Source organism: Somniosus microcephalus, chromosome 3 (assembly GCF_052327205.1).
Source record: "Somniosus microcephalus isolate GS21.2 chromosome 3, FLI_Smic_1.0, whole genome shotgun sequence".
Lineage (NCBI taxonomy): Eukaryota > Metazoa > Chordata > Chondrichthyes > Squaliformes > Somniosidae > Somniosus > Somniosus microcephalus.
The window spans coordinates 365,499,152-365,524,344 of NC_140989.1; the positions used below are offsets into that span (position 1 = coordinate 365,499,152).

At 50.6% G+C, this 25,193-nt stretch overlaps 1 protein-coding gene across 3 annotated transcripts in view; it reads right to left on the reverse strand.

Moving 5' to 3' along the window:
• Nucleotides 1-3,367: 3,367 nt before the first annotated feature.
• The window catches only part of LOC147122401 (mucolipin-2-like), a 72,951-nt gene continuing 51,125 nt past the window's right edge, over nt 3,368-25,193 (reverse strand). For 2 of the 3 annotated variants that reach the window (XM_085983530.1, XM_085983532.1), the window contains 5 exons: nt 21,452-21,553; nt 19,965-20,087; nt 14,794-15,000; nt 7,968-8,047; nt 3,368-4,191 (listed from right to left, as the gene is read on the reverse strand). In XM_085983530.1, coding sequence (XP_085839656.1) covers nt 4,152-4,191; nt 7,968-8,047; nt 14,794-15,000; nt 19,965-20,087; nt 21,452-21,553 — 552 coding nt within the window. In that variant the 3' untranslated portion in view covers nt 3,368-4,151. The remainder of the gene's footprint in view (nt 4,192-7,967; nt 8,048-14,793; nt 15,001-19,964; nt 20,088-21,451; nt 21,554-25,193) is intronic. The other variant, XM_085983531.1, reaches the window with a different exon arrangement.

The following is a 25,193-nucleotide window of genomic DNA, read 5'->3' on the forward strand; positions in this document are numbered from 1 at the left end:
CAGAGGGTTGTAGGGCTGGTGGAGGTTACAGAGATAGGGAGGGGCAAGAGAATGTCTTAGGCCCCTAGGGCCAAAAATTGAGTAGCGCCCCAATTGAGGCGCTAACTTCGCCGGGGTGCTAAAAGTAGCGCCCCCGGAAAAATTAGCGTCCCCGTGCCGGAAATTGAGTGGTTGCACCCCAAGAGGGAAGCGGGGCACTACTGGAAGCGCCCCACGTCTCTCTTGGGGTGCTGCGAGTGAATATCGTGGCACTACGTGTCACAGCGCCACACGCTGCGGCACGTCGCGCCATGGTATTGCAGGCCTTCCTCCCCTTCTTAAAGGGGAGGGGCCTTGTGCAGCGCGACCTGAGGCCCAGCTGGGCCCCCGGGGATCGGGAGTGCCGGCAAAAGAGCCCGGCACCGAGGAGAAGTGCCGGGCTCTTGGAGCGCAGCCGGCACTCCGCGGGGGAGGGGTTCAGGAGGCCGGGGACGGGAGCGCAGGCAGGTGCTGGCAGACGGCCAGCAACAAAAATGGCCGCCCCGCACCTCGCCTTTAAATTGCGCCTCCCTGGCCGCAGGTACGACACCTTGACCCTGTCGGACATAGCGTCCGGCGGTAAATCAGGGGGCGCTCCCGAAGATCGTGGCCGGGGCGTGAGCGGGGCGCTGCGCACACCAATGACATCATCGCCAGCGGCGCAGCGCTACCGGTTAGCGCCAACACTACCCTCCCGCTGAATTTTGTGGGAGGCGTGGGCAATGCCGTGCCCGGGCGCTAGTTGGTTTGCGCCCTCTTAAGGCGCTAACGGGTGGCGCAACCAACTGAATTTCCCCCCCCCTAGACTTTACAGAAAATGTTGCATTGTAACTCGCCGGAGGAGGATGAACATGGAAAAAAAGCATTCAGATTCTCTTACTCATTTTCGTGGTATATGTGGATCTGTATAACAAGAGAAAATCTAACAAATTATTTGTTAGTCATGTGTTATCTTCAAAAAGAATGCTCTTCTAAAATTCTTACTGGTGTGCACAAGTCAGCCTCTGCCTTTTCAATCCTAATCGCACACTCTAAGATGAAGAGCTCAGCAGTGCTTTGTTCAAATGGGGTTAAGCTCTAGATGTTGGGTATTATCTCCTTGCCCGTGGTCTTCTGGGTCCTTAGCTAGTCAGCCTTTCCTTTTCTAACAGCCGACCTCTTCACACTGTGGAATTTTCTGCTGCCTTGCACGTCATTTTTTATTGTGGATATTAATTTTGTTGACATTTCCTATCCCCAGATTTCAAAGCTCTTTGGAATGGAGACATGATTTGATTCAGATGTAGGAGCAGTGCCATTGAGGAACACTGCCGTTGGCAGCTCTACCTCTACTTCAGGAGTAGCTCGCGTTTTGCACCATCTTCCTCTCATAGAATGATACAGCACAGGAGGAGGCCATTCGGCCCATCGTGCCTGTGCCGGCTCTTTGAAAGAGCTCTCCATTTAGTCCCACTCCCCCCCCCCCCCCCCCTCCTGCTCTTTCCTCGTAGCCCTGCAAATGTTTCCCCATAACGTACAGATATTTTACTGTCTTAAACCTTTCACTACGAGGCTCGACGCTGATAAAGTTCCATGTATATTCAGGCAAACAAAATTGCTTCATTTTTACAAGACAAGCGATTTACCCACTAGCAAAGGGTGGGCAAAACAAAATGTTAGATAGGGGTCGAGAACGTTCTGGGGTAGTGCGCCAATGACGCTATATCAACTTATATTTGAAGGTAGTTTGAGATTGTTGATGCAGGGCAGGGTGTGTACATGCTGAGGAAAACATGTCCTTTCTTTCGAATATTGATCTTTCCCTAAAGTCAACATAATAAAGGCACAATACGGCAAGGGAAAAGCATCTCCAAACTTGCAACTGCAAGGATTAAAAAAAAAAAATCTGATCATATGTATTCAGACAGGTATACACTGAAATGGTGTTTCAATCAGTAAGGGTTTACTAAGGATCCAACTCATACAAGGTTTCGACTCTTGACTACTTCTTCTCTTTCCCTCTTGTGAATCACCGATTCTGGGAAACAGAGCAGGGATACAGAAGTTGAACACTCCCTCTTAGCCAGGTGTGGATTCATGCTTACTGACTTATAAAACTCTCGCGTACCTAACACAAGGTTCGCACCGAGGAAGGGCACCAGCCAAGAGTATTTTTTTGGGGGGTGGGAAGGGAATAATGGGGAAATTATTTCAGGTTCAGTACAAAATCTGGTAGAGTACTGGGGGAATGGGTAGTAACTGCACCAGAAAACACGGGGTGCTCCACAGGGGTGGCAAAATCTAGTCTCCGTGGACATCAAATGTGCGTGCAATCTTTCTTTCTCTGCCCTTCTGAATTTTCAATTTGACCAAGTTCTCCTAGTCTACAACCCCAAAATGATCGGAGTATTTTAGCTCTACCTCTTCCACCTAGAAGGACAAGGGCAGCAGGCGCATGGGAACACCACCTCCTCCAAGTTCCCCTCCAAGTCACACACCATCCTGACTTGGAAATATATCGGCCGATCCTTCATCGTCGCTGGGTCAAAATCCTGGAACTCCCTCCCTACCAGCACTGTGGGAGCAACTTCACCACACGGACTGCAGCGGTTCAAGGCGGCGGCTCACCACCACCTTCTCAAGGGCAACTAGGGATGGGCAATAAATGCCGGCCTTGCCAGCGACGCCCACATCCCAGGAAAGATTTTCTTTTTAAATCTACCAAAAGAAAAACCGGGTAAACATTTGGAATCCTACGTTTGGGCCTGTTTGAACTCTGTTCCCATTGGAATTCAAATCCCTGGAAAGAAAGAATGGAGCCTTTATGTTGGGCCTTTCATATCCTCAGGATATCCCAAAGGGCTTTACAGCCAATCAAATACTTCTAAAGTGTAGTCACTGTTGTAATGTGGCAACCAAATTGCGCACAGCAAGCTCCCACAAACAGCAATGTGATAAATAATTTTAGTGATGTTGATTGAAGGATAAATATTGGCCAGGACACCGGGGATAACTCCCCTGCGCTTCTTCAAAATAGTGTCATTGGATCTTTTACATCCACCTGAGAGGACAGACAGGGCCTCGTTTTAACGTCTCATCTGAAAGACAGCGCCTCTGACAATGCAGCACTCCCTCAGCAGTGCACTGGAGTGTCAAATTAGATTTTTGTGCTCAAGTCTCTGGAGTGGGACTCGAACTCACAACCTTCTGACTCAGAGGCGAGGGTGCTGCCCACTGAGCCACGGCGGACACATCAGAACCTTGGTTCTTATTAATATTTGATTGAAGGTCCATGTCTTTTTTTAATCCTCATTACTGAAAGCAAACAGCATGGAATCAGAAAACAAAGAAAAAGGCATAAAATGAGCTAAACTGTGAACAACTTTTTAAGGTTTAATCTCATAAGAAATTAAAATACATTATATATTTTATTACGGAATAGAGTCAATTGCCATTCCTCCATTGGCACAGAACTGCACTTAAACAAACTACATTCCAGTCGGTTTTAACCTGGATTTGTGTTTGTATAGCTCCCTAGATTTTATAGTTCGATTAAAAAAAAGTTACATTACATGGATGGGATTCCTTAAAGCAATGTTAACACAATGAATACAATATCTTATCTGTCACTACCAAATAAGACTAACATTCAGAAATTGCTTCAACAGACAGAACCTAATGCTACATCGACGTGACCAGAACGGACTGAATGAAAGGAGGGGGGGGGAGGAAATCTGAGCATACACACATTTATTTTTCACACAAAGGCACAGCAATTAAAAAGTGGAATACAAGGACAGCTCGTTATTGCTAGGTATACAGACTATTCGAATAAGATAATTACACTGGCGTTTTCGTATTTAGATAGGCATCTGAAGTACAGTACGTGCGCGGTGGACATCTGGTTTTCCCACGCGGGAGTATTGTAACATTCTCTGGTGGTCACGCTCGAGTCCCACCAGCGAAACGCTCGTTAGTGACATTCTTCCTTTCCGTCTGAGTGACGCTAATTACAGTCAGTCAGCGAGATCAGAGGGAGCCTTTGCGCAGCTCATCGCTTGGATTCAATGGGTGGTCATTTTGGTTGCACACAATGGGCTCATTATTCAAATAGCTACAAAGCTCAGAAACACAAGAGTCACCGAAACACACGTTTAAGTTAGTAGCCTGTCATCGTCATCACCACGGCAAGGTCTGTGGAAAGAAGTTATCCATCAATAACGGCACCTTTTAGCAAAGCACATCCACAGGTTAATAATGAGGCAGAAATACGATGCATCAGCTTCACTTAGTAAATACCAATCAGTACGTTTAAAGCATTGAGGATCTGGTTAAGTACATTTGTGTGGAGAGGATCAAAAGATTTTCTTGTAAAATTAGTCTTGGCCATCTTTAATGACATGAAAGGTTGTACACTATAACTGATTGGGCAAAGCGGATTACACATCATAGAATCATAGAATCTCACAACACAGGAGGCGGCCATTCGGCCCATCGTGCCTGTGGCGGCTCTTTGAAAGAGCTCTCCAATTAGTCCCACTCCCCCCCTGCTCTTCTCCCCAGAGCCCTGCAATTATTTCATAAGAACATAAGAAATAGGAGCAGGAGTAGGCCAATCGGCCCCTCGAGCCTGCTCCGCCATTCAATAAGATCATGGCTGATCTGATCCTAACTGCCAATCCACTATCACAGAACCATCTCCTGCATCTAACAGAATTAGACACACGAAATAGGAGCAGGATCAGGCTACACGGCCCCTGGGCCCGCTCCGCTACACACAAGGCCATGACCGATCCGAACCTAGACTCATGTCCAAATTCCTGCCTGCTCCCCGTAACCCTTAATTCCCTTTACTTCTAGGAAACTGTCTATTTCTGTTTTAAATTTATGTAATGATGTAGCTTCTACAGCTTTTTGGGGCAGCATATTCCATGGACCTACCACCCTCTGAGTGAAGTAGTTCCTCCTCATCTCAGTTTTGAAAGAGCAGCCCCTTATTCTAAGACTATGCCCCCTAGTTCTAGTTTCACCCATCATCGGGAACATCTTCCCCGCATCCACCCGATCCAACCCCTTCACAATCTTATATGTTTCAATAAGATCGCCTCTCATTCTTCTGAACTCCAATGAGTAGAGTCCCAATCTACTCAACCTCTCCTCATATGTCCATCCCCTCATCCCCGGGATTAACCGAGTGAACCTTCTTTGTACTGACTCGAGAGCAAGTATGTCCTTTCTTAAGTATGGACACCAAAACTGTACGCAGTATTCCAGGTGCGGTCTCACCAATACCTTGTACAACTGAAGCAATACCTCCCTATTTTTATATTCTATCCCCCTAGCAATGAAAGCCAACATTCCATTGGCCTTCTTAATCACTTGCTGCACCTGCATACTAACCTTTTGAGTTTCGTGCACCAGGACCCCCAGATCCCTTTGTACTTCAAATAGTCATCCAATTCCCTTTTGAAAGTTACTATTGAATCTGCTCCCACCGCCCTTTCAGGCAGCGCATTCCAGATCATGACAACTTGCTGCGGGAAAAAAAAAATGTTGCCTCTGGCTCTTTTGCCAAAACATTTTCAATCAGTGTCCCCTGGTTACCGACCCTTCTGCCACTGGAAACAGTTTCTCCTTATTTACTCTATAAACACCATTCATGATTTTGAACACCTCTATTAAATCTCTTCTCAACCTTCTCTGCTCTAAGGAGAACAGCCCCAGCTTCACGAGTGGCTCCGCACCACCGAAGTCCCTCATCCCTGGGACAATACCAGTAAATCTCTTCCGCACCCTCTCCAAGGCCTTGACATAAAGTTATATTTATCACCTCTAATTTTGTAACATTTTCTCGGCGTCTACTCCGGCAAACCCTCAATGAGAGGAATTTCCAGGATTTTTCCACCCCCCCCCCCCCCCCCGCCATGAATTAGCCCTGCGTATTTTTTTGGTCATTGCCTCGTCCGAAAGACAGCATGGCTGCTAGTGATTGGTTACATCATTACTGGATGGGACAGGCTCGATGGACCGAGGCGGTCAGTTCCTGTCCTACACTTGCGTGTGTTCTTGTAATATTCATGGCTTTCAAAAAAAAAATCTGGAATTTGAAACTAGTACTGTCATTTTATTTACCCTTCGTTACCTTACTGTGTGCAACATTATGTGCCTAATTGTGACTACACAGCTCTCCTCCCCACTGATTAGCTCTTCTGATTGCACTTTGGCTGTTTAAATGTTATGTTCCACAACAGCATGAAGAAGTGCCTGAATACAGCTTATTAATGGTGCTCATCGTCATAAGGCATTCTCTAATGTCTGTCAATCACAATCAGCCCGTACTGCCAATGCGAATCTGCAGCAAGACTGGAATTAAAATAGACGACTTAATCAATGTGAATTACGATAATGCCCAACAGCTCTCCAGCTCAAAATGACACTCGGTCTGAACCAGGTCAGTGGAAGCTGTCCAATTTGCAGAGCCCGGCTCTTCAAAGCCATTTGTGGAATCCAAACTGGGCCAATTCTGATTGCTTCCACAAATTGATCCTGTTCCTCCGCCTTTTCTGAAGGCAGGGTCTTAAGGCTGAGCCAGGGCTCTATTCGAGCCGATCACTCTGAAACGCGTGGCTATCCTTCATGTGCCAAGCTCGGAAGTGAGTGCCGGCAGCTGATCGCCCATCGAGTGCATCGCAGACCAACCTGATCCTGTTTTCACACACGTTCACACATGTGCGTACTTTCCAACAGGCACGAGGAGGAAGGACACCGACTGATTTTCCCGTTTCCTAGGGAGGGGGACGCTGATGGCAATTGTGAACCATCGCGCAGGCACCTTGGCCGAGATAAGCGAACACAGCACAGATTACAAGCCAAGGGGTGGGAACTTCTGCGAGTCATCTCCTCCCAAGGCACATCAAGGGTTTATATTACTAACTGCAGCCACAGCATCATAGACTGATACGGCTTTGATAGAGTAAATAAGGAGAAACTGTTTCCAGTGGAAGGAGGGTCGGTAAGCAGAGGACACAGAACCAGAGGGGAGATGAGGTACACACCCGTAGGGGCCTCGCAAGTGCCGGTTTCAGGTATGCCAAGCGCATGCACTAAAAACCGACATTTCCGATCTGTCGCGAATCCTCTTGACAGATCGGACGCCTGCCCTGGAGAAGGGCCTCTGGGGGTGGAGTGTTCCGCTTTCTGCACAACCTCTGCCCGTTGAAAACCTTTAAAAATCTTACGCCTGGTAAAAGTAGACATAAGGCCTGCTTTTACCAGCATAAGAGTTTAAAAAAGTAAAAAAAAAACGTTATTTTTCCACTCATTTGTTTTGACTCTTTGTTGGCCGGCGCGGACACGATGGGCCGAAATGGCCTCCTTCCGTGCTGTAACTTTCTATGATTCTATGGTTTATAATTTAAAAATACTTTTAAAAAAAAGCTGAGTTTATTTTTAGCCCCGTAAAAAACTTTAATAATTTTTTTCAAAAAATTAAATTTGTTTAAAATATTTAATTTAATGTAATCTTAACTAATTTTAAATACGTGATTTAAAAAAAAATGTATTTAATGTTTAACTTTTTTGAGCGATCCCTGTTCATACTTTTGACAGATCCGTGTGTAGAGACCCGTCAAAAGTGTCAAGGGGATTCCCTTCTTTGATTGGTTCCCCATGGCCCACGTGATCCCAGGGACACTTGCGAACCGCCTGCTCCCCTGGGATACCTGGGCTTCTGCACGCGTGGACCAGGAGAGGCCCAGGATCGGAAGTGTCGGGACCGCCGGAGCCAGCAGGTAAGTCCATAGATTTTTTCCAGATCGGAGGCCTCCGCCCGCAGGAAGCCTCCGATCGGAAAATCCGGCCCACTGCTTCTGATCTCACAGTTTTTTCCCTCTCGTGGACCGCAAGCTCAAGTGGCCAGAAGGTCACACCCGTCTGGCTGGATCTGCAAACCTCATCTCGCCCGACAGTACCTGCTCAACCTCGGTGTTATCCTGTAGGCTTTCAGAAAGCTCTGCAAACCGGTCTGTGGAAATCCATTCAGCTGGTATTTCTGTAACATGAAACCGGAGTGAGGAGTTAGCAAATGAGATCTTGCTCTTAAATATTTGCAGACGAAAATCACAGCACCGGTGGTCACAGAACAAGCAATCGTGTGGCGATTGTGCAGCACTTCCTAATCAGCACTCGGGCCTTAATGGGATCAGAGATGAAGAACTTCAGTTTTATGCGGAGATAGTCGAGAATTTTCGTTAGAGCAGAAAAGGTTCAGGGGAGATTTAAAGGGGGTGTTGAAAATCACGAGGGGTTTTGATCAGAATAAGTAAGGAGAGGCTGTTTCCACTGGCAGGAGGGTCAGTAACCGGAGGACACGGATTTAAGGTAATTGCCAAAGCAACCAGAGGGGGAGATGAGGAGAATTTATTTTTACGCAGCGAGTTGTTGTGATCTGGAATGCACTGCCTGAAAGGGCGGTGGAGGCAGACTCAAACGTGGCTTTCAAAAGGGAACTGGATAAATAGTTGAAGGGGTAATATTTACAGGGCTGTGGGGAAAGAGCGGGGAGTGGGACTAATTGGTTAGCTCATTCAAAGAGCCGGCACAGGCACGATGGGCCGAATGGCCTCCTCCAGTGCTGGATCATTCTATGATCGTCTAAAAAGAACAAGATGGTAATTAGATGCAGTTGAGCATAGAATACGGTCAGTCTCTTCTTCTATGAACTTTCACCTCTAATTCTGTGGGGGTGGGTGGAGGGGTTGCAGGGATGGGGCTCCTCTCTTGGCCCAATAAGGCAGTACACACCTGAGCGCTCCAGTCCAGGAAAACCCCAGCTTCGATACCTGGACTGTACCCAGTTAGATTGTTTGAGTCATGGTGCTGGGGAGGGGCACTGCAATTGGTATCAGCATTCTCGAGATATACCGGCCAGGTCTCCCCCTCCAGCCCGAGATATACCGGCCAGGTCTCCCCCCGCAGCCCGAAATATACCGGCCAGGTCTCCCCCTCCAGCCCGAGATATACTGGCCAGGTCTCCCCCTCCAGCCCGAGATACACCGGCCAGGTCTCCCCCTCCAGCCCGAGATACACCGGCCAGGTCTCCCCCTCCAGCCCGAGATATACCGGCCAGGTCTCCCCCCTCCAGCCCGAGATATACCGGCCAGGTCTCCCCCCCCAGCCCGAGATATACCGGCCAGGTCTCCCCCTCCAGCCCGAGATACACCGGCCAGGTCTCGCCCTCCAGCCCGAGATATACCGGCCAGGTCTCCCCCTCCAGCCCGAGATACACCGGCCAGGTCTCCCCCTCCAGCCCGAGATATACCGGCCAGGTCTCCCCCTCCAGCCCGAGATATACCAGCCAGGTCTCCCCCTCCAGCCCGAGATACACTGGCCAGGTCTCGCCCTCCAGCCCGAGATATACCGGCCAGGTCTCCCCCTCCAGCCCGAGATATACCGGCCAGGTCTCCCCCTCCAGCCCGAGATACACTGGCCAGGTCTCGCCCTCCAGCCCGAGATATACCGGCCAGGTCTCCCCCTCCAGCCCGAGATACACTGGCCAGGTCTCGCCCTCCAGCCCGAGATATACCGGCCAGGTCTCCCCCTCCAGCCCGAGATCACAGAATCACAGAATCACAGAAACCCCACAGTGCAGATAGAGGCCATTTTGGCCCATCGAGCCTGCACCGACACATATCCCACCCGATCCCCGTAACCCCTACACCAACACATATCCCACCCTAGCCCCGTAACCCCGCGTATTTAATCCCCCTAACACTAAGGGTCAATTTATCATAGCCAATCAACCTAACTCGCACATCTTTGGACTGTGGGAGGAAACCGGAGCACCCGGAGGAAACCCACGCAAACACGGGGAGAATGTGCAAACTCCACACAGACAGTCGCCCGAGGCCGGATTCGAACCCGGGTCCCTGGCGCTGTGAGGCTACAGTGCTAACCACTATGCCACCGTGCAGCCCGAGATACACTGGCCAGGTCTCCTCCTCCAGCCCGAGATACACTGGCCAGGTCTCCCCCTCCAGCCCGAGATATACCGGCCAGGTCTCCCCCTCCAGCCCGAGATATACCGGCCAGGTCTCCCCCTCCAGCCCGAGATACACTGGCCAGGTCTCCCCCTCCAGCCCGAGATATACTGGCCAGGTCTCCCCCTCCAGCCCTAGATATACCGGCCAGGTCTCCCCCTCCAGCCCGAGATACACTGGCCAGGTCTCCCCCTCCAGCCCGAGATATACTGGCCAGGTCTCCCCCTCCAGCCCGAGATATACCGGCCAGGTCTCGCCCTCCAGCCCGAGATATACCGGCCAGGTCTCCCCCTCCAGCCCGAGATATACCGGCCAGGTCTCCCCCTCCAGCCTGAGATACACTGGCCAGGTCTCCCCCTCCAGCCCGAGATATACCGGCCAGGTCTCCCCCTCCAGCCTGAGATACACTGGCCAGGTCTCCCCCTCCAGCCCGAGATATACCGGCCAGGTCTCCCCCTCCAGCCCGAGATATACTGGCCAGGACACCCTCTCCAGCCCGAGATATACCGGCCAGGGCTCCCCCTCCAGCCCGAGATATACCGGCCAGGTCTCCCCCTCCAGCCCGAGATACACTGGCCAGGTCTCCCCCTCCAGCCCGAGATATACCGGCCAGGTCTCCCCCTCCAGCCTGAGATACACTGGCCAGGTCTCCCCCTCCAGCCCGAGATATACCGGCCAGGTCTCCCCCTCCAGCCTGAGATACACTGGCCAGGTCTCCCCCTCCAGCCCGAGATATACCGGCCAGGTCTCCCCCTCCAGCCTGAGATACACTGGCCAGGTCTCCCCCTCCAGCCTGAGATACACTGGCCAGGACACCCTCTCCAGCCCGAGATATACCGGCCAGGTCTCCCCCTCCAGCCCAAGATATACCGGCCAGGTCTCCCCCTCCAGCCCGAGATACACTGGCCAGGTCTCCCCCTCCAGCCCGAGATATACCGGCCAGGTCTCCCCCTCCAGCCCGAGATATACCGGCCAGGTCTCCCCCTCCAGCCCGAGATACACTGGCCAGGTCTCCCCCTCCAGCCCGAGATACACTGGCCAGGTCTCCCCCTCCAGCCCGAGATACACTGGCCAGGTCTCCCCCTCCAGCCCGAGATACACTGGCCAGGTCTCCCCCTCCAGCCCGAGATACACTGGCCAGGTCTCCCCCTCCAGCCCGAGATACACTGGCCAGGTCTCCCCCTCCAGCCCGAGATATACCAGCCAGGTCTCCCTCTCCTGGTCAGTGTTCTATTGAATGCAAGATGAGGACAGGGTTGGGGTTGACTGTGCTGCCCCCACATGATCACTTTGCAGGATGACACTCTCCGTTTAGGCCTGTATGTGAAGAATGGACATTTGTGTGAGGTACCAGGGGCCACCTTCCAAATATACTCTAGCAAGAACAATACCTTTGGGAGAAGGTGGAGGGGCGGCGGGGGAGGGGAAGAGGAGGGGCGGCGGGGGAGGGGCGGCGGGGGAGGGGAGAGGAGGGACGGCGGGGGAGGGGAGAGGAGTGGGGGGTTGCGGAAAGAGGTGCGAGAGCCGGAATGAAGCCGTCGCAGGTGATTCGCTGGCTACAACTGGCTAGATAAGAATGGAATCAGGCACGGGCAGTCCCACCCAGCTGGACAATGGAGGAGAGACGTTGGAGGAGGATGGAGTGGTCAATCATGTCAAAGGCTGCAGACAGGTCGAGAGGGTCGAGGAGGGAAAGTTTACCACGGTCACCGTCACTCAGGATGTCATCTTTGATTTTGGCAAGTGCTGTGGCAGAGACGGAAACCTGATTGGAGGGATTCAAATATGGAGCTGTGGTAAAGATGGGCACGGATTTGGGAGGCGACAACACGTTCAAGGACTTTGGAGAGGAAAGGGAGGTTGGAGATTGGACGGTAGTTTGCAAGGACGGAGGGGTCAAAGGTGGGTTTTTTGAGGAGGGGGTGATGGTAGATTTGAAGGAGAGTGGGACAGTACCTGAGGAGAGGGAACAGTCTACAATATCAGCTGGCGTGGGGGGCAGACAGAGAATTGGGTGGTCAGCAATTTAGTAGGAATAGGGTTGAGGGAGCAGGAGGTGGGTCTCATGGACAAGATGAGCTCAGAGAGGGCATGAGGGGTGATGGGAGAGAAACTAGAGAAAGAGACGAGTTCCGGGCTAGGGCAGGGAGAACCTTTGAGGAAGTCTAGCTCGGTGGGCATGGGGAAGGGAAGGAAGCAGCAGAGGCAACTGACCGGATAGTCTCAAGCTTAGTGACATGAGCTCCTCGCACTTGTTGTTGGAGGTGGCGGCGGCAGGGGAGAGTGGTTTAAGAAGCCAGTCTGTAGTGGAGAGTTGGATTACCTTTGCATTTCAGAATGATCCTGGAATTCTCCTTCTTCTTAGGCAGTCCCTCAGAACCGAGGATGACTTTCCTGGAATAGTGAGCAGTTTTGGCAGAGAATGGCAGGACCCGACAGTGCTTTGTGTGATCCAGCCAGAGCTGGCGGTGAATGGTTAAACGAGTTGTCCACCATCAACGTTCAAGTCTGCGTCCCTTAGACTTAAAGGAAGCAGAGATGGGGGCCGTACCAGGGGGAGTGGCCAAGGTGAGAGAGTAATGGGGACAAGGTTCATCAAAGGTGAGTTTGTGACTGAGCACCTCCAGATTTGCAAAGTGGTGGTGGGGAGGGTGCGGGGGATACGGGGGGAGGAGGGAGAGTCACAGCAGAACTCAATCCTGAACTCATCAGGCTCCCTTTCCAGCAAGGATCAGCAATAGCAACCAACAGAGGGAATCTTGTCCCAATTTCCCTTTCCTAGCCCAGTGACATTGAGACCCGCTTTCTCAGCACAGATGGGGAATTGAACCTGCGACCCGACCGTCCGTATAGTTCACATACTAGCTTTACCAACTCGGCCACCAGGGAGCTTGCCCTGGGCTACTCTTGAGCAACACTCGGGGTAAGGTCGTCAACTCTCCAGGATTGGCCTGGAGTCTCCAGGAATTGAAGATTAATCTCCTGGACGATACCGCGAGCAAACCCAGGAGCCTGTTCACTTTCCGATTGGTGCGGAAAGGCGGTGCGCAGCCAGGATAGATGTGGTGGTGGGCCAATGGCGGGAGCGTGAGGGTGGAACGTTTGGCGGTGGGAGGTCGTGTGCGAAAACCTCCTGGAACACCTCCAACCGGTGTTGGCAACCCGGAACTCAGAGGCCGGCTCGACTGTTCGGCTGATTAAAAATAAGTCCGCTCAGAAGGTTGGCTGCCCTCTCGACTAAGGAATGGAACAGGTAAGACCCATGGGGCTGGTGATGAGAGTGTGGGGGGGGGGGGGGGGGGGGAGAGGGGGGAAACAAGTCAATTGTAAAAAGGCAAAAAAGCAGCATTTAACAAGTATCAGGGCAAGGGTTCATCCAGGAGAGCTTTCCACAACTTTTTAATATCTTTCTCCAGAGCTGGGAGCTAAATTCCTGAAGGTTTGAAAAATGCTACTTTGTAAAAAGGAACACAAGCGGAAGTTGTGAAAAGATAGTTTCCCTAACCCAAATTATTTTTAACGAGAAATGGCCCTTATTTGGTGAAACATGGTAGGATGCTGTGCAGTCCCCAAAGGCACTTCCTACTAGCACAGAGGGAACGATATGGCAAACAGTCAAGATACTTTACATAGAGTCAGAGCCCTGTTCCTGGGACTAGGGACAGGGTCACTGGCAAGGCTTGGAAGCTAAGCAGAGCCAGGCCTGGTTAGTACCTGGAGGGGTGACCATCAGGGAAGATCAGGTGCAGAAGGTTACGGAAGGAGCCCCAAGGAGGGGCGGTTGGTGAGAAGGTCACGGAAGGAGCCCCGGGAGGGGCGGCTGGTGAGCAGGCCCGGGCGTTGGGCTGAAGATTGTCGGACAGGAGGAATGGTGGAAATGGAATGGCGGCGCGCACAGACGCAGCGGCTTTGCTTCTCCCAGGACGGTGCTATTTACATTTAATGTTAATGTTATTTGTACTGGACTCATGGGAGCTTGCAAGATCACATTTCGTTGTGCATTGTACAATGAAAATAAAGTTGAATGATTATTATAACGGCACAGAAGGAGGCTATTCGGCCCATCAAGTCTGGCCGGCTCTCTGTAGAGCAATCCACTCAGTCCCATTCCCCCGCTCTATCCCCGTAGCCCTGCAAGTTTATTTCCCTCAAGTGCCTATCCCGTCTCCCCTTGAAAACATTCAGTGTCTCCGCTTCCACCACTTCCGTCGGCAGCGAGTTCCAGGTCCTCACCACTCACTGCGTAAAAAAGTTTTTCCTCACACCCTCCCTGTATCTCTTGCCCAAAACCTTAAATCTGTGTCCCCTAGTCCTTGTACCATCAACTAGTGGGAACAGCCTTTCCCCGTCTAGCCTATCCAAAACCCGTCATAATCTTGTACACCTCTATCAAATCAGCCCTCAGCCTCCTTTGCGCTAATGAAAACAAATCCAGCTTCTCCAACCTGTCCTTGTAGCCAAGATTCCCCATTCTGGTAAATCTCCTCTGCACCCTCTCAAGGGCTTTCACATCCTTCCTAAAGTGTGGAGACCAGAACTGGACAGAATACTCCAGTTGTGGCCGAACCAGCGCTTTATAAAGGTTCAGCATAACTTCTCTACTTTTGTACTCAATACCTCTATTTATGAAACCCAAGATCCCATTAACTTAAAAAGATTCCAATAACTTAAAGTAGAATAAAATGATTTTGCGCCAACAAAAAATGGAACACACTACTGGCCCACCATTGACCATTTGGTTTTATATTGGAGCACTTACCTTAATTGTTTCATAAGTGTCAGTAATGAGGGCAATAAAGAGGCTGAGCACCATGTAAATGAAGAGACTGATGAAGGAGTACAGGTAGATCCTGCTGAACAGCCACAGCAAGTTACTTTTCTCTTGGATTTCTGCGAATGTTGCAAACATGTCATCGCCGTTGATCAGAGAAAAAAGACATTCAGCGACAGCGCTCAAATTTTCAAACTGAAAGGGGAAAAAAAAAAATCATGAAACAAAACGGGCAATTTCAACACGACTCGCGTCCATTAATCAGGATGGGCGACTCTCAAGAGTACAGCAGACACACCCAGCCTGCTTTCCGATTGGTGTGTGCCAACCACAGGGTACGATTGGTTGCATGCCTGGCAGAGACGTCACAACAAACCCCGATTGGAAGCTCAAGTTAAATTAACTCAAGCTTACAGATTTAACTGGTTACAAAGATTAAGCTGAGCCAGCCAACGCAACGATAAACATGTTGAAAAATACATCATTTCAAACCTTAAATTCTAGCCAACAAGCTGATATCCTGAGTCCTGGGAGACGTCCAAGGCTGACGTTAAGAATGAATAGTCAGAGAACACTGCCAGATGATTACAGGTAATCTTTCTAACTGCCCTTTATCACACCTCAGCAGAGAGATAATCACAGCAATCAGAGGTGTGACTGGTGTCCAAACAGATCAGTCAGGAAAACATTACAGCTCCGAAAGCTTGTGATTTCAAATAAAGTTGTTGGACTATAACCTGGTGTTGTGTGACTTCTCACGTTAAGAATGAAGACCCATTTGGAGGAGTTGGCTGGCCTTGAGCAATGCCGCAGCAGGGCGAACTAGTTTCCCCCCCCTTCCCCCAAACCAACACATTCATTGGTACAGCTTACAACACTGCTCACGTTTCCCACATTCCAACAGTGACCACACTTCAAAAGTACTTCATTGGCTGTAAAGCGCTTTGGGACATCCCGAGGTAAATGCAAGTCTTTTCCATGAATCGCTAGCTTATTTCTGGCTGGATTTCTTTGCCGTGTTCTTACTTAAACGGTGAATACTGGATGTCGCTAAAGGAATTGGTCTTTCAACTCTTCAAGGACTTTCTCTGTGACTTCGACCCGTCACCCCTTCCCCCGGCACAGAGAGCTGCTACTCGCTGGGGAGTGAGCAGAAACAAATGTGGAAACGGGCGTGATTTATACCAATTTCTGGGCGCGAGGTCTCACACTTAATCTGTGTCGGAATCGCCGCCACGATATGGGTCCATATCCCTGGCGGCTGCCCGAAATCAGCATTGATCAATTTACAGGAAACTTTTGTTTAACCGGAGGTTAAAAGTCCGGAAAGCTCTATCTACCGGCAAAATTCAGGAGCCGTTTTCTATAAGTTTTTTTACTTCTCGTTGCTTTTTTTTTCCCCCTCAGTCAGGCTCTGCAAGGTCTGTAGCTAAGCAACAGCTTCAGCTAGAGATGCTTGCAGCTGCAGCCGACTGTTTTGAAGCTGTTGCTAAGCAACAGGGTTTGTTAATTCAAACGGAGCGGAAAAGCTCTATATGTTTCAACATTAGCGCTGGTTTATACGGCAGTTTTGATCTAACGGCACCAGCTCGGTCCCGTCAGTGCCGGATACCAGAAAGTTTCCTGTAAATAGCAAAGAAGGGTCTTGCACCTATTTCAGGACCCGTCTGCCTCAAAAACTAGGCGCAGCACACACATCGCTATCGCTAACTAGTTTCTGCAGTTCAAAGCAGCCTAAACAGCGATCCTCATAGGGACTGCCAAAGAAATGGTAGAGAAAGGTTTTTACTTCCCCTTCCGTGGAGTGTGAAGGAACAGATGTGCCCCTCCCAGCTCCACAGCACGACTGAAAGTCACTACTGGCCATATTTGGCCTTCCTGTATCTCACTCCGCAATGTGTTAGAGCTTGCGATGTAAATTCAGGGCATGCAGCTCCCTGCACACAATGAGAATTCTCGGCCTCAGTCCCTTTGTTCCATATTCGCCCACCAATGAAAAGGATCTTTCACTGTTTACCCACAATAAGGACCCTGGGTTTCACTCACCCCTTTACTGACTGCTCCTCCCTCAGTGCCGCTCCCACTCGCCCCTTTACTGACTGCTCCTCTCTCAGTGTCACTCCCACTCGCCCCTTTACTGACTGCTCCTCCCTCAGGGCCGCTCCCACTCGCCCCTTTACTGACTGCTCCTCCCTCAGTGCCTCTCCCACTCGGCCCTTTACTGACTGCTCCTCCCTCAGTGTCGCTCCCACTCGCCCCTTTACTGACTGCTCCTCTCTCAGTGTCAATCCCACTCGCCCCTTTACTGACTGCTCCTCCCTCAGGGCCGCTCCCACTCACCCCTTTACTGACTGCTCCTCCTTCAGGGCCGCTCCCACTCGCCCCTTTACTGACTGCTCCTCCCTCAGTGTCACTCCCACTCGCCCCTTTACTGACTGCTCCTCCCTCAGTGTCGCTCCCACTCGCCCCTTTACTGACTGCTCCTCCCTCAGTGTCAATCCCACTCGCCCCTTTACGGACTGCTCCTCCCTCAGTGTCACTCCCACTCGCCCCTTTACTGACTGCTCCTCCCTCAGGGCTGCTCCCACTCACCCCTTTACTGACTGCTCCTCCCTCAGGGCCGCTCCCACTCGCCCCTTTACTGACTGCTCCTCCTTCAGTGCCGCTCCCACTCTCCCCTTTACTGACTGCTCCTCCCTCAGTGTCGCTCCCACTCGCCCCTTTACTGACTGCTCCTCCCTCAGTGTCGCTCCCACTCGCCCCTTCACTGACTGCTCCTCCCTCAGTGTCGCTCCCACTCACCCCTTCACTGACTGCTCCTCCCTCAGTGTCACTCCCACTCGCCCCTTTACTGACTGCTCCTCCCTCAGTGTCGCTCCCACTCGCCCCTTTACTGACTGCTCCTCCCTCAGTGCCGCTCCCACTCGCCCCTTTACTGACTGCTCCTCCCTCAGTGTCACTCCCACTCGCCCCTTTACTGACTGCTCCTCCCTCAGTGTCTCTCCCACTCGCCCCTTTACTGACTGCTCCTCCCTCAGTGCCGCTCCCACTCGCCCCTTTACTGACTGCTCCTCTGTCACTCCCACTCGCCCCTTTACTGACTGCTCCTCCCTCAGTGCCACTCCCACTCGCCCCTTTACTGACTGCTCCTCTCAGTGTCGCTCCCACTCGCCCCTTTACTGTGTGGAAAATTCGACTGGCATGTTTGCCTACTTTACAACAAGTGACTGCACTTCGAAAGTAATTTATTGGCTGTGAAGTCCGGATTATATGGTTGGAGTCGCCAGGAACTGAGGATTTATCTCCAGGACACTGCTGGGAGCAAAAACCCAGGAGAAAAATCATAGGGGCATCAAAAATAAATGGTGTTTTTTTTTCATTTTCTAATAAACTTCTGTTTCTTAGCGATAAAAGTATTGGCGATGGGACCAAAAATACTGTTTGACTGACAGGCAAGAATCATCCAATTGGATAACAAAGAGTCTTCTCGCTTTCCAGTTGAGCCAGGATGGCGAGGTCGGGCAACCAATGGCGGGAGCCGGAGGCAGGAAGTCACCTGATGGAACCTCCAGGAATACGTCCAATCAGAGTTAGCGACCACTGCTCGAGGACGAGACAGGCGCGATATAAATGCAAGATTTTTCATCGCCCAAAGCTGTCTCTAAGCACAAAGCAACAGTAAAGTTTATTTTATATTCAAATAAGTAGGTATAAAAATGCTCCAAACTGTAAAACAAAATCGTAAACGTTTCTCTTAATGGCAACGATTCGTTGCCCTGTTGCTGCTAGACTTGAGGCCTCATTTCCTGTAACAACACTGTCCTCTGCTGGAGAGTCACACCATTTTCTTTCAGCATTATAGAATCACAGAATGATTCAGCACAGAAGGAAGCCCCATCTACCCTGGCCCACATGTATCCCTCAACTAAAATAGAATGAAAGAAATTGCATTTCTATAGCGCCTTTCACGACCTCAGGACATCCCAAAGCTCTTTACAGCCAATGAAATACTTTACAAGTGTAGTCACTGTTGTAATGTAGGAAACCCAGCAACCAATTTGCACACAGCAAGGCCCCACAAACAGCAATGAGATAATCGCCAGAGAATCTGTTTTAGTGATGTTGGTTGAGGGATCGATATTGGCCAGGTTATCGGGATAAATACCCTGCTCTTCTTCAAAGTAGTGGCCGTGGGATCCACAGCCCACAGAAGAATGCCTGTGGCGGCTCTTTGAACGAGCTCTCCAATTAGTCCCACTCTCTCCTGCTCTTTCCCCAGAGCCCCGCAAATGTTTCCCCTACAAGTATTTATCTAATTCCCTTTTTGAAAGTTATTATTGAATCTGCTTCCACCGCCCTTTCAGGCAGCGCGTTCCAGATCACAACAACTCACTGTGTCAAAAAAAAATTATCTTCACCTCCCCTCTGATTCTTTTGCCAATTACAGGAAACTTTCGTTTAAACAGCACCTAAATATCCAAGATTCTCTATTAACCGGCAAAATTCATACTCCGAAAAAAACACCTCAATAACCGGAAATGTTGCCGAGTCCGAGTCTCCCGCGGTGGCCGAGTTAGTCAGTGGGGGTAGTTCTCCAAACTGCCACGACTCGGCTTCTTGGCGCTGTCGGAAGTCGGAACACCTCAATACCCCTGTAACAGGAGTCTGACTCTCCTGCGGTGTAGGTGAGTACCCAATTACTGTATACTGCACATTTCTTGATTTTTGTTTGTTAAAAATAGCCTCGGTAGATAACCCTCTCCGTCATCCGGAATTTTTAATCAACCGGCACCATCCCGGTCCCGTCGGTGCCGGATACCAAAGAGTTTCCTGTATCTTCAATCTGTGTCCCTCTGGTTACCGACCCTCCTGCCACTGGAAACAGTTTCTCCTTATTTACTCGATCAAAACCCCTCACAATTTTGAACATCTCTATTAAATCTCCCCTTAACCTTCTCGGAGGAGAACAACCCCGGCTTCTCCAGTCTCGCTCCACTCTTGCAGCAAAGAGGTGGCCTGGTAGAACAATCCATTGTCTAGTCAACGTACTGTGACAAGGAAATAAAACCAGAGCATTCCAGAAATAAGCAGCAGCTCTCTCGAAAGAAATAAAGGAACGGATTTTAAATTCACCGCGATGTTACGTTGGCGGTGATTACCTTCGAGTGGTAAGGCCCCAATACGATCCAGCCACAGAACATGTAGCCCAGGTAAATCATGCCGGCACAGCAACAAAAGCGTAACACTTTCGGAAAAGCTGCTTGCATCGTTAAAATGAGCACCTGTGAACAGGTAAAAGCAGCATTAATCCAGGATTCATTCGGTCACCGGATAGAAATTTCCGCAACGTCACTGGGGTCCAGTTCCCGCCAGTAGCATCGGCGCAATCGGCCGGACCAGCACGAAAGATCGGGGAATTTTAAACGGGGAATTTTAAACGGGGAATTTTAAACGGGGAATTTTAAACGCGAGTCAGTCAGTTACAGCCAAAACCAACTTGCGTTCGTGTTTTCCCGCCATCTTTTCCATCTGGATCAAGATTTGATTTGCCCGGATCATGCCCCGCCCACAAAACTGGCAAGGCCCCGCATATGGAAATTGCGAGATTCCGCCGGTTCGGGAAGGCTCTTCAAATCGCGCTCATTTTCTGAGGCCCGCAGGCGCCAGTCGGCACCTTTCAAAGTTTCCTCATATCAAAAAATATTTAATTTACCAAGAAACTGACAAGTGCGCACCCGTGAAACTACTAAACGGTTCAGTATAAATGTTTTGTCATTCTCAGTGATTTTAAATCAGGTTACTCACAGGTGGAGGATTAGATGCTCTTATTAAAAATGGGTGGGGGCAAAATTCAGTTGCTTTGCGCCTCCCGTTAGCGCCCTGCCCTAAGAGGGCGCTAACGGGGCACGGTGCCGCTAATGCCTCCCGTGAAATTCAGCAGGAGGTTAGAGGCGGCGGTAACCGGTAGCACCCCACGGCGATGACGTCATCACCGTGCGCAGCGCCCCGGCTGCAAACTTGGGTAACACCCCGTCTTACCATCGGACACTATGTCCGACAGGGTCAGGGGGGCGTAGGTGCGGCAATAACTAAATGGGAGGTGCCGGGCGGCCATTTTTGTTGCTGGCCGCCTGCCAGCACCTGCCTCCTATGCTGACCGTTATTGACTGCCGGGCTCTTTTGCCGGCACCCTGACCCCTGGTGGCCCAGCAGAACCCCGGGTCATGCTACGCAAGGCCCCTCCCCTTTAATACTGCGATATTCCCTGGTAGCACCCCAAGAGGGAGGGGGAGTGCTTCCAGTAGCGCCCTGCCTCCCTCTTGGGCATGGGGATGCTAACTTTTTCAGGGCGTTAAAAGTAGCGCCCCGAGGGGGCACGACTTAATTTTTCCCCGTTATGTTTGGTAATAAACCCATTTTCAGCTCTATTAATAAACCTGCACCAGCTTATCGCTCTTAAACACATCAAGGAATACTTTTAATGGAAAGAAAAGAAACAATGTTGTCTCTTACCCTGCCCGACTGCACGTGGAGGGTTTTATGTTTGTGATTGTGCAAATGAATTTGAATCCTAACCTAAGCAGCACAATTTCCCGATTGTCCCCAAAGTGGAAACTCTACCCCATTGTTCTGTAGCGATCCTTACATTGTATTTCTGGAAATAGCCCAGGTATCTTATGACTCCAACCCAGGCAAACAGGGTAGAGGTGCCCAGGAAAATGCTGCAAACATCGTATGTTGTGAGGTTCTGAAATCAAAAAACAGGGAGTTATTTTACACCTGAGAAAAGAAACTAAATGGGGTAAGAAGAGCGACGGGATCTCGGGACACAGGTGAACAAATCATTAAACGCAGCAGCGCAGGTCAGCAAAGCAATTCAAAATACTAACCAAGCACTGGGATTTATTTCTAGGATTCAAAAGTAGGGAAGTTATGTTTAAGTTGTCTAGGACCCTGGTCAGGCCGCACTTGGAATACTGTGCACAGTTCTGGTCTCCACACTATAAGAAGCATCGGAGAAAGTGCAAAAAAGATTTACATGGATGACACCAGAACTGAGAGATTACAGCTATCGGGAAAGATTGAACAGGTCGGGGCTTTTTTCTTTAGAAAAGAGAAGACTTCGAGGTGAACTGATAGAGGTCTTTAAAGTCATGAATGGGTTGGACAGGCTAGATGCGGAGAGAATCCAAAATCAGGGGCCATAAATACAAAATAGTTACTAATAAATCCAATAAGGAGAAATGTCTTTACTCAGAGAGTGGTTAGAATGTGACACTCGCTACCACAGGACGCGGTTGAGGCAAATAGCTTAGATGCTTTCAAAATGAAACTAGGCAAGTACATGAGCAAAAAGGGAAAAGAAAGATATGCTGAAAGGCTGAGCTGAGGTCAATGGGATGGGAGGAGACTTGTGTGGATTATAAACAGAGTTGGGCCGAATGGCCTGATTCTGTGCTGTATATCCTATGCAATCTAAGTCATTCTATGTAATATACCGAGTCTTGTTCTGGTCACCAAGGAACAAGAGATATTCAAGCGCTGGGGGCAGTGCAGACAAGAGTCACAAGGCTGATCCCCAGCGTCAGTCGGCTGAGTTGTGTGGAGACACTTGGGCTCTTCAGCCTGGAGACGAGGCGTGCGCGAGGTGCTCTTGTAGAGGTGTACGAGATGGTCAAGGGTATAGAAAAAGTTAACTCAGAATGTTACTTCAAATCAAACTGCGGGGGCACAAGGGGACACCGGTTCGGACTAGTAAAAGACTGATATCAGGAAATACTTCAAACAAAAAGAAAAGTATTGCATTTATATAGCACCTTTCACGGCCACCGGACTTACAGCTTTACAGCCAATGAAGTACTTTTTGAAGTGTAGTTACTGTTGCAATGTAGGAAACGCGGCAGCCAATTTGTGCACAGCAAGCTCCCACAAACAGCAATGTGATAGTGAACAGATAATTAGGTTTAGTGATGTTGATTGAGGAATAAATATCGGCTGAATACTCGGAGATCCGGCACGGCAAGAGAGCCCCAGGTGGGCAGAGGAAACGCTTCAAGGACACCCTCAAAGCCTCCTTGAAAAAGTGTAACATCCCCACCGACACCTGGGAATCCCTGGCCCAAGACCGCACAAAGTGGAGGAGAAGCATCCGGCAAGGTACCGAACACCTCAAGTCTCTTCGCCGGGAGCAAGCAGAAGCCAAGCGCAAGGAGCGCACGTCAACCCAAGCACCCCACCCACCCACCCCTTCAACCACCGTCTGCCCCACCTGTGACAGAGACTAGGTCCTGAAATTGGACTCATCAGTCACCTGAGAACTCATTTTTAATGTGGAAGCAAGTCATCCTCGGTTCCGAGGGACTGCCTAAGAAGAAGAAATATCGGCCAGGACACCGGGGCTAACTCTCCTGCTCTTCTTCAAAATAGTGCAATGGAATCTTTTACGTCCATGACAGAGCAGACAGGGCCTCGGTTTAACATCGCATCTGAAAGACGGCACCTCTGACAGTGCAGCTCTCCCTCAGTACTGCCCCGCTCCCTCAGTACTGCCCCTCCGACAGTGCAGCACTCCCTCAGTACTGCCCCTCCGACAGTGCAGCACTCCCTCAGTACAGCCCCTCCGACAGTGCAGCACTCCCTCAGTACTGCCCCTCCGACAGTGCAGCACTCCCTCCGACAGTGCAGCACTCCCTCAGTACTGCCCCTCCGACAGTGCAGCACTCCCTCAGTGCTGCCCCTCCGACAGTGCAGCACTCCCTCAGTACTGCCCCTCCGACAGTGCAGCACTCCCTCAGTACTGCCCCTCCGACAGTGCAGCACTCCCTCAGTACAGCCCCTCCGACAGTGCAGCACTCCCTCAGTACTGCCCCTCCGACAGTGCAGCACTCCCTCCGACAGTGCAGCACTCCCTCAGTACTGCCCCTCCGACAGTGCAGCACTCCCTCAGTGCTGCCCCTCCGACAGTGCAGCACTCCCTCAGTACTGCCCCTCCGACAGTGCAGCACTCCCTCAGTACTGCCCCTCCGACAGTGCAGCACTCCCTCAGTACAGCCCCTCCGACAGTGCAGCACTCCCTCAGTACTGCCCCTCCGACAGTGCAGCACTCCCTCCGACAGTGCAGCACTCCCTCAGTACTGCCCCTCCGACAGTGCAGCACTCCCTCAGTACTGCCCCTCCGACAGTGCAGCACTCCCTCAGTACAGCCCCTCCGACAGTGCAGCACTCCCTCAGTACTGCCCCTCCGACAGTGCAGCACTCCCTCAGTACTGCCCCTCCGACAGTGCAGCACTCCCTCAGTACTGCGTTCATTTTTGTGCTGATGCCCCGGGAGTGGGACTTGAACCCACGACCTTCTGACTCCGAGGCGAGGTTGCAACAACTGAGCCACAGCTGACACCATGAGTGATTGTGTGGAATAAACTTCTAGATAGAGTAGCAGAAGCAAACACCCTGGAATCAGTTAACAATTGGACAAGCCACCCTTTGAGATCGATCACCATTTCGCTGAATCACTATGGAACATTTTATTGGCCGTGTGTGGAACCTACGCCTCAGTTCCGTTGGGGCTATCAGGTGACATACTGGGCAGAATTTCCAAAGAAGCCCGCGAACTCCTCCAGACACCTCCCCCCACTTAATGTGGGGGATGGAGCGGGCAGACAATCCATTCTCTCCTCCTCACTCCCACTGGAATTCCATAGCCTCCCCGCCACAGCCCCCCCCCCGCCATTTTCTAGCCTTCCCCACTCCCACAGGAGTTACATTGGAAAGGCATCTGTTCCCAGAGTGAAATTCTGCGTTTGGTCTCCCCAATGTAGAGGAGACCACATCGTGAGCAGCGAATACAGTATACTAGATTGCAAGTAGTACAAGTAAATCGCTGTTTCACCTGGAAGGGGTGTTTGGGGCCCTGGACAGTGGGAAGGGGGGAGGTATAGGGGCAGGTGTTGCATCTTTATCCACACTTTTGGTTTGTGCCTTTCCCTTGTTTCCCTCTCTCTCCCACATGGCAGCTGTCTCTCACTGCCAGCGCATTTCACACTTCATCTCGAGCCATTGTCTGTTTCTTTACCTGTCCTATTACCATCTCGTCTCACCTTGAATATCTCTTAATGTCTCTTCTTTCATCCCCTCCCCCATTTCCCAGCCCCCAAACTGGCCTTTGTTTCATTTCCTGCCTTTCCTCTCAGTCCTGACGAAGGGTTTCGACCCGAAACGTTGACTATTTCTCTCTCCACGGATGTTGCCTGGCCGGCTGAGTTTTTCCAGCATTTTCTGTTGTTACAATGTAAACTCAATCTACTTCTGCACTTGTTATTTATTTGGATTTTTTTTAAAACAGGCATTAAGCCTTTGACTTTATTCATATCCTTCACTGAGGGTGTGAG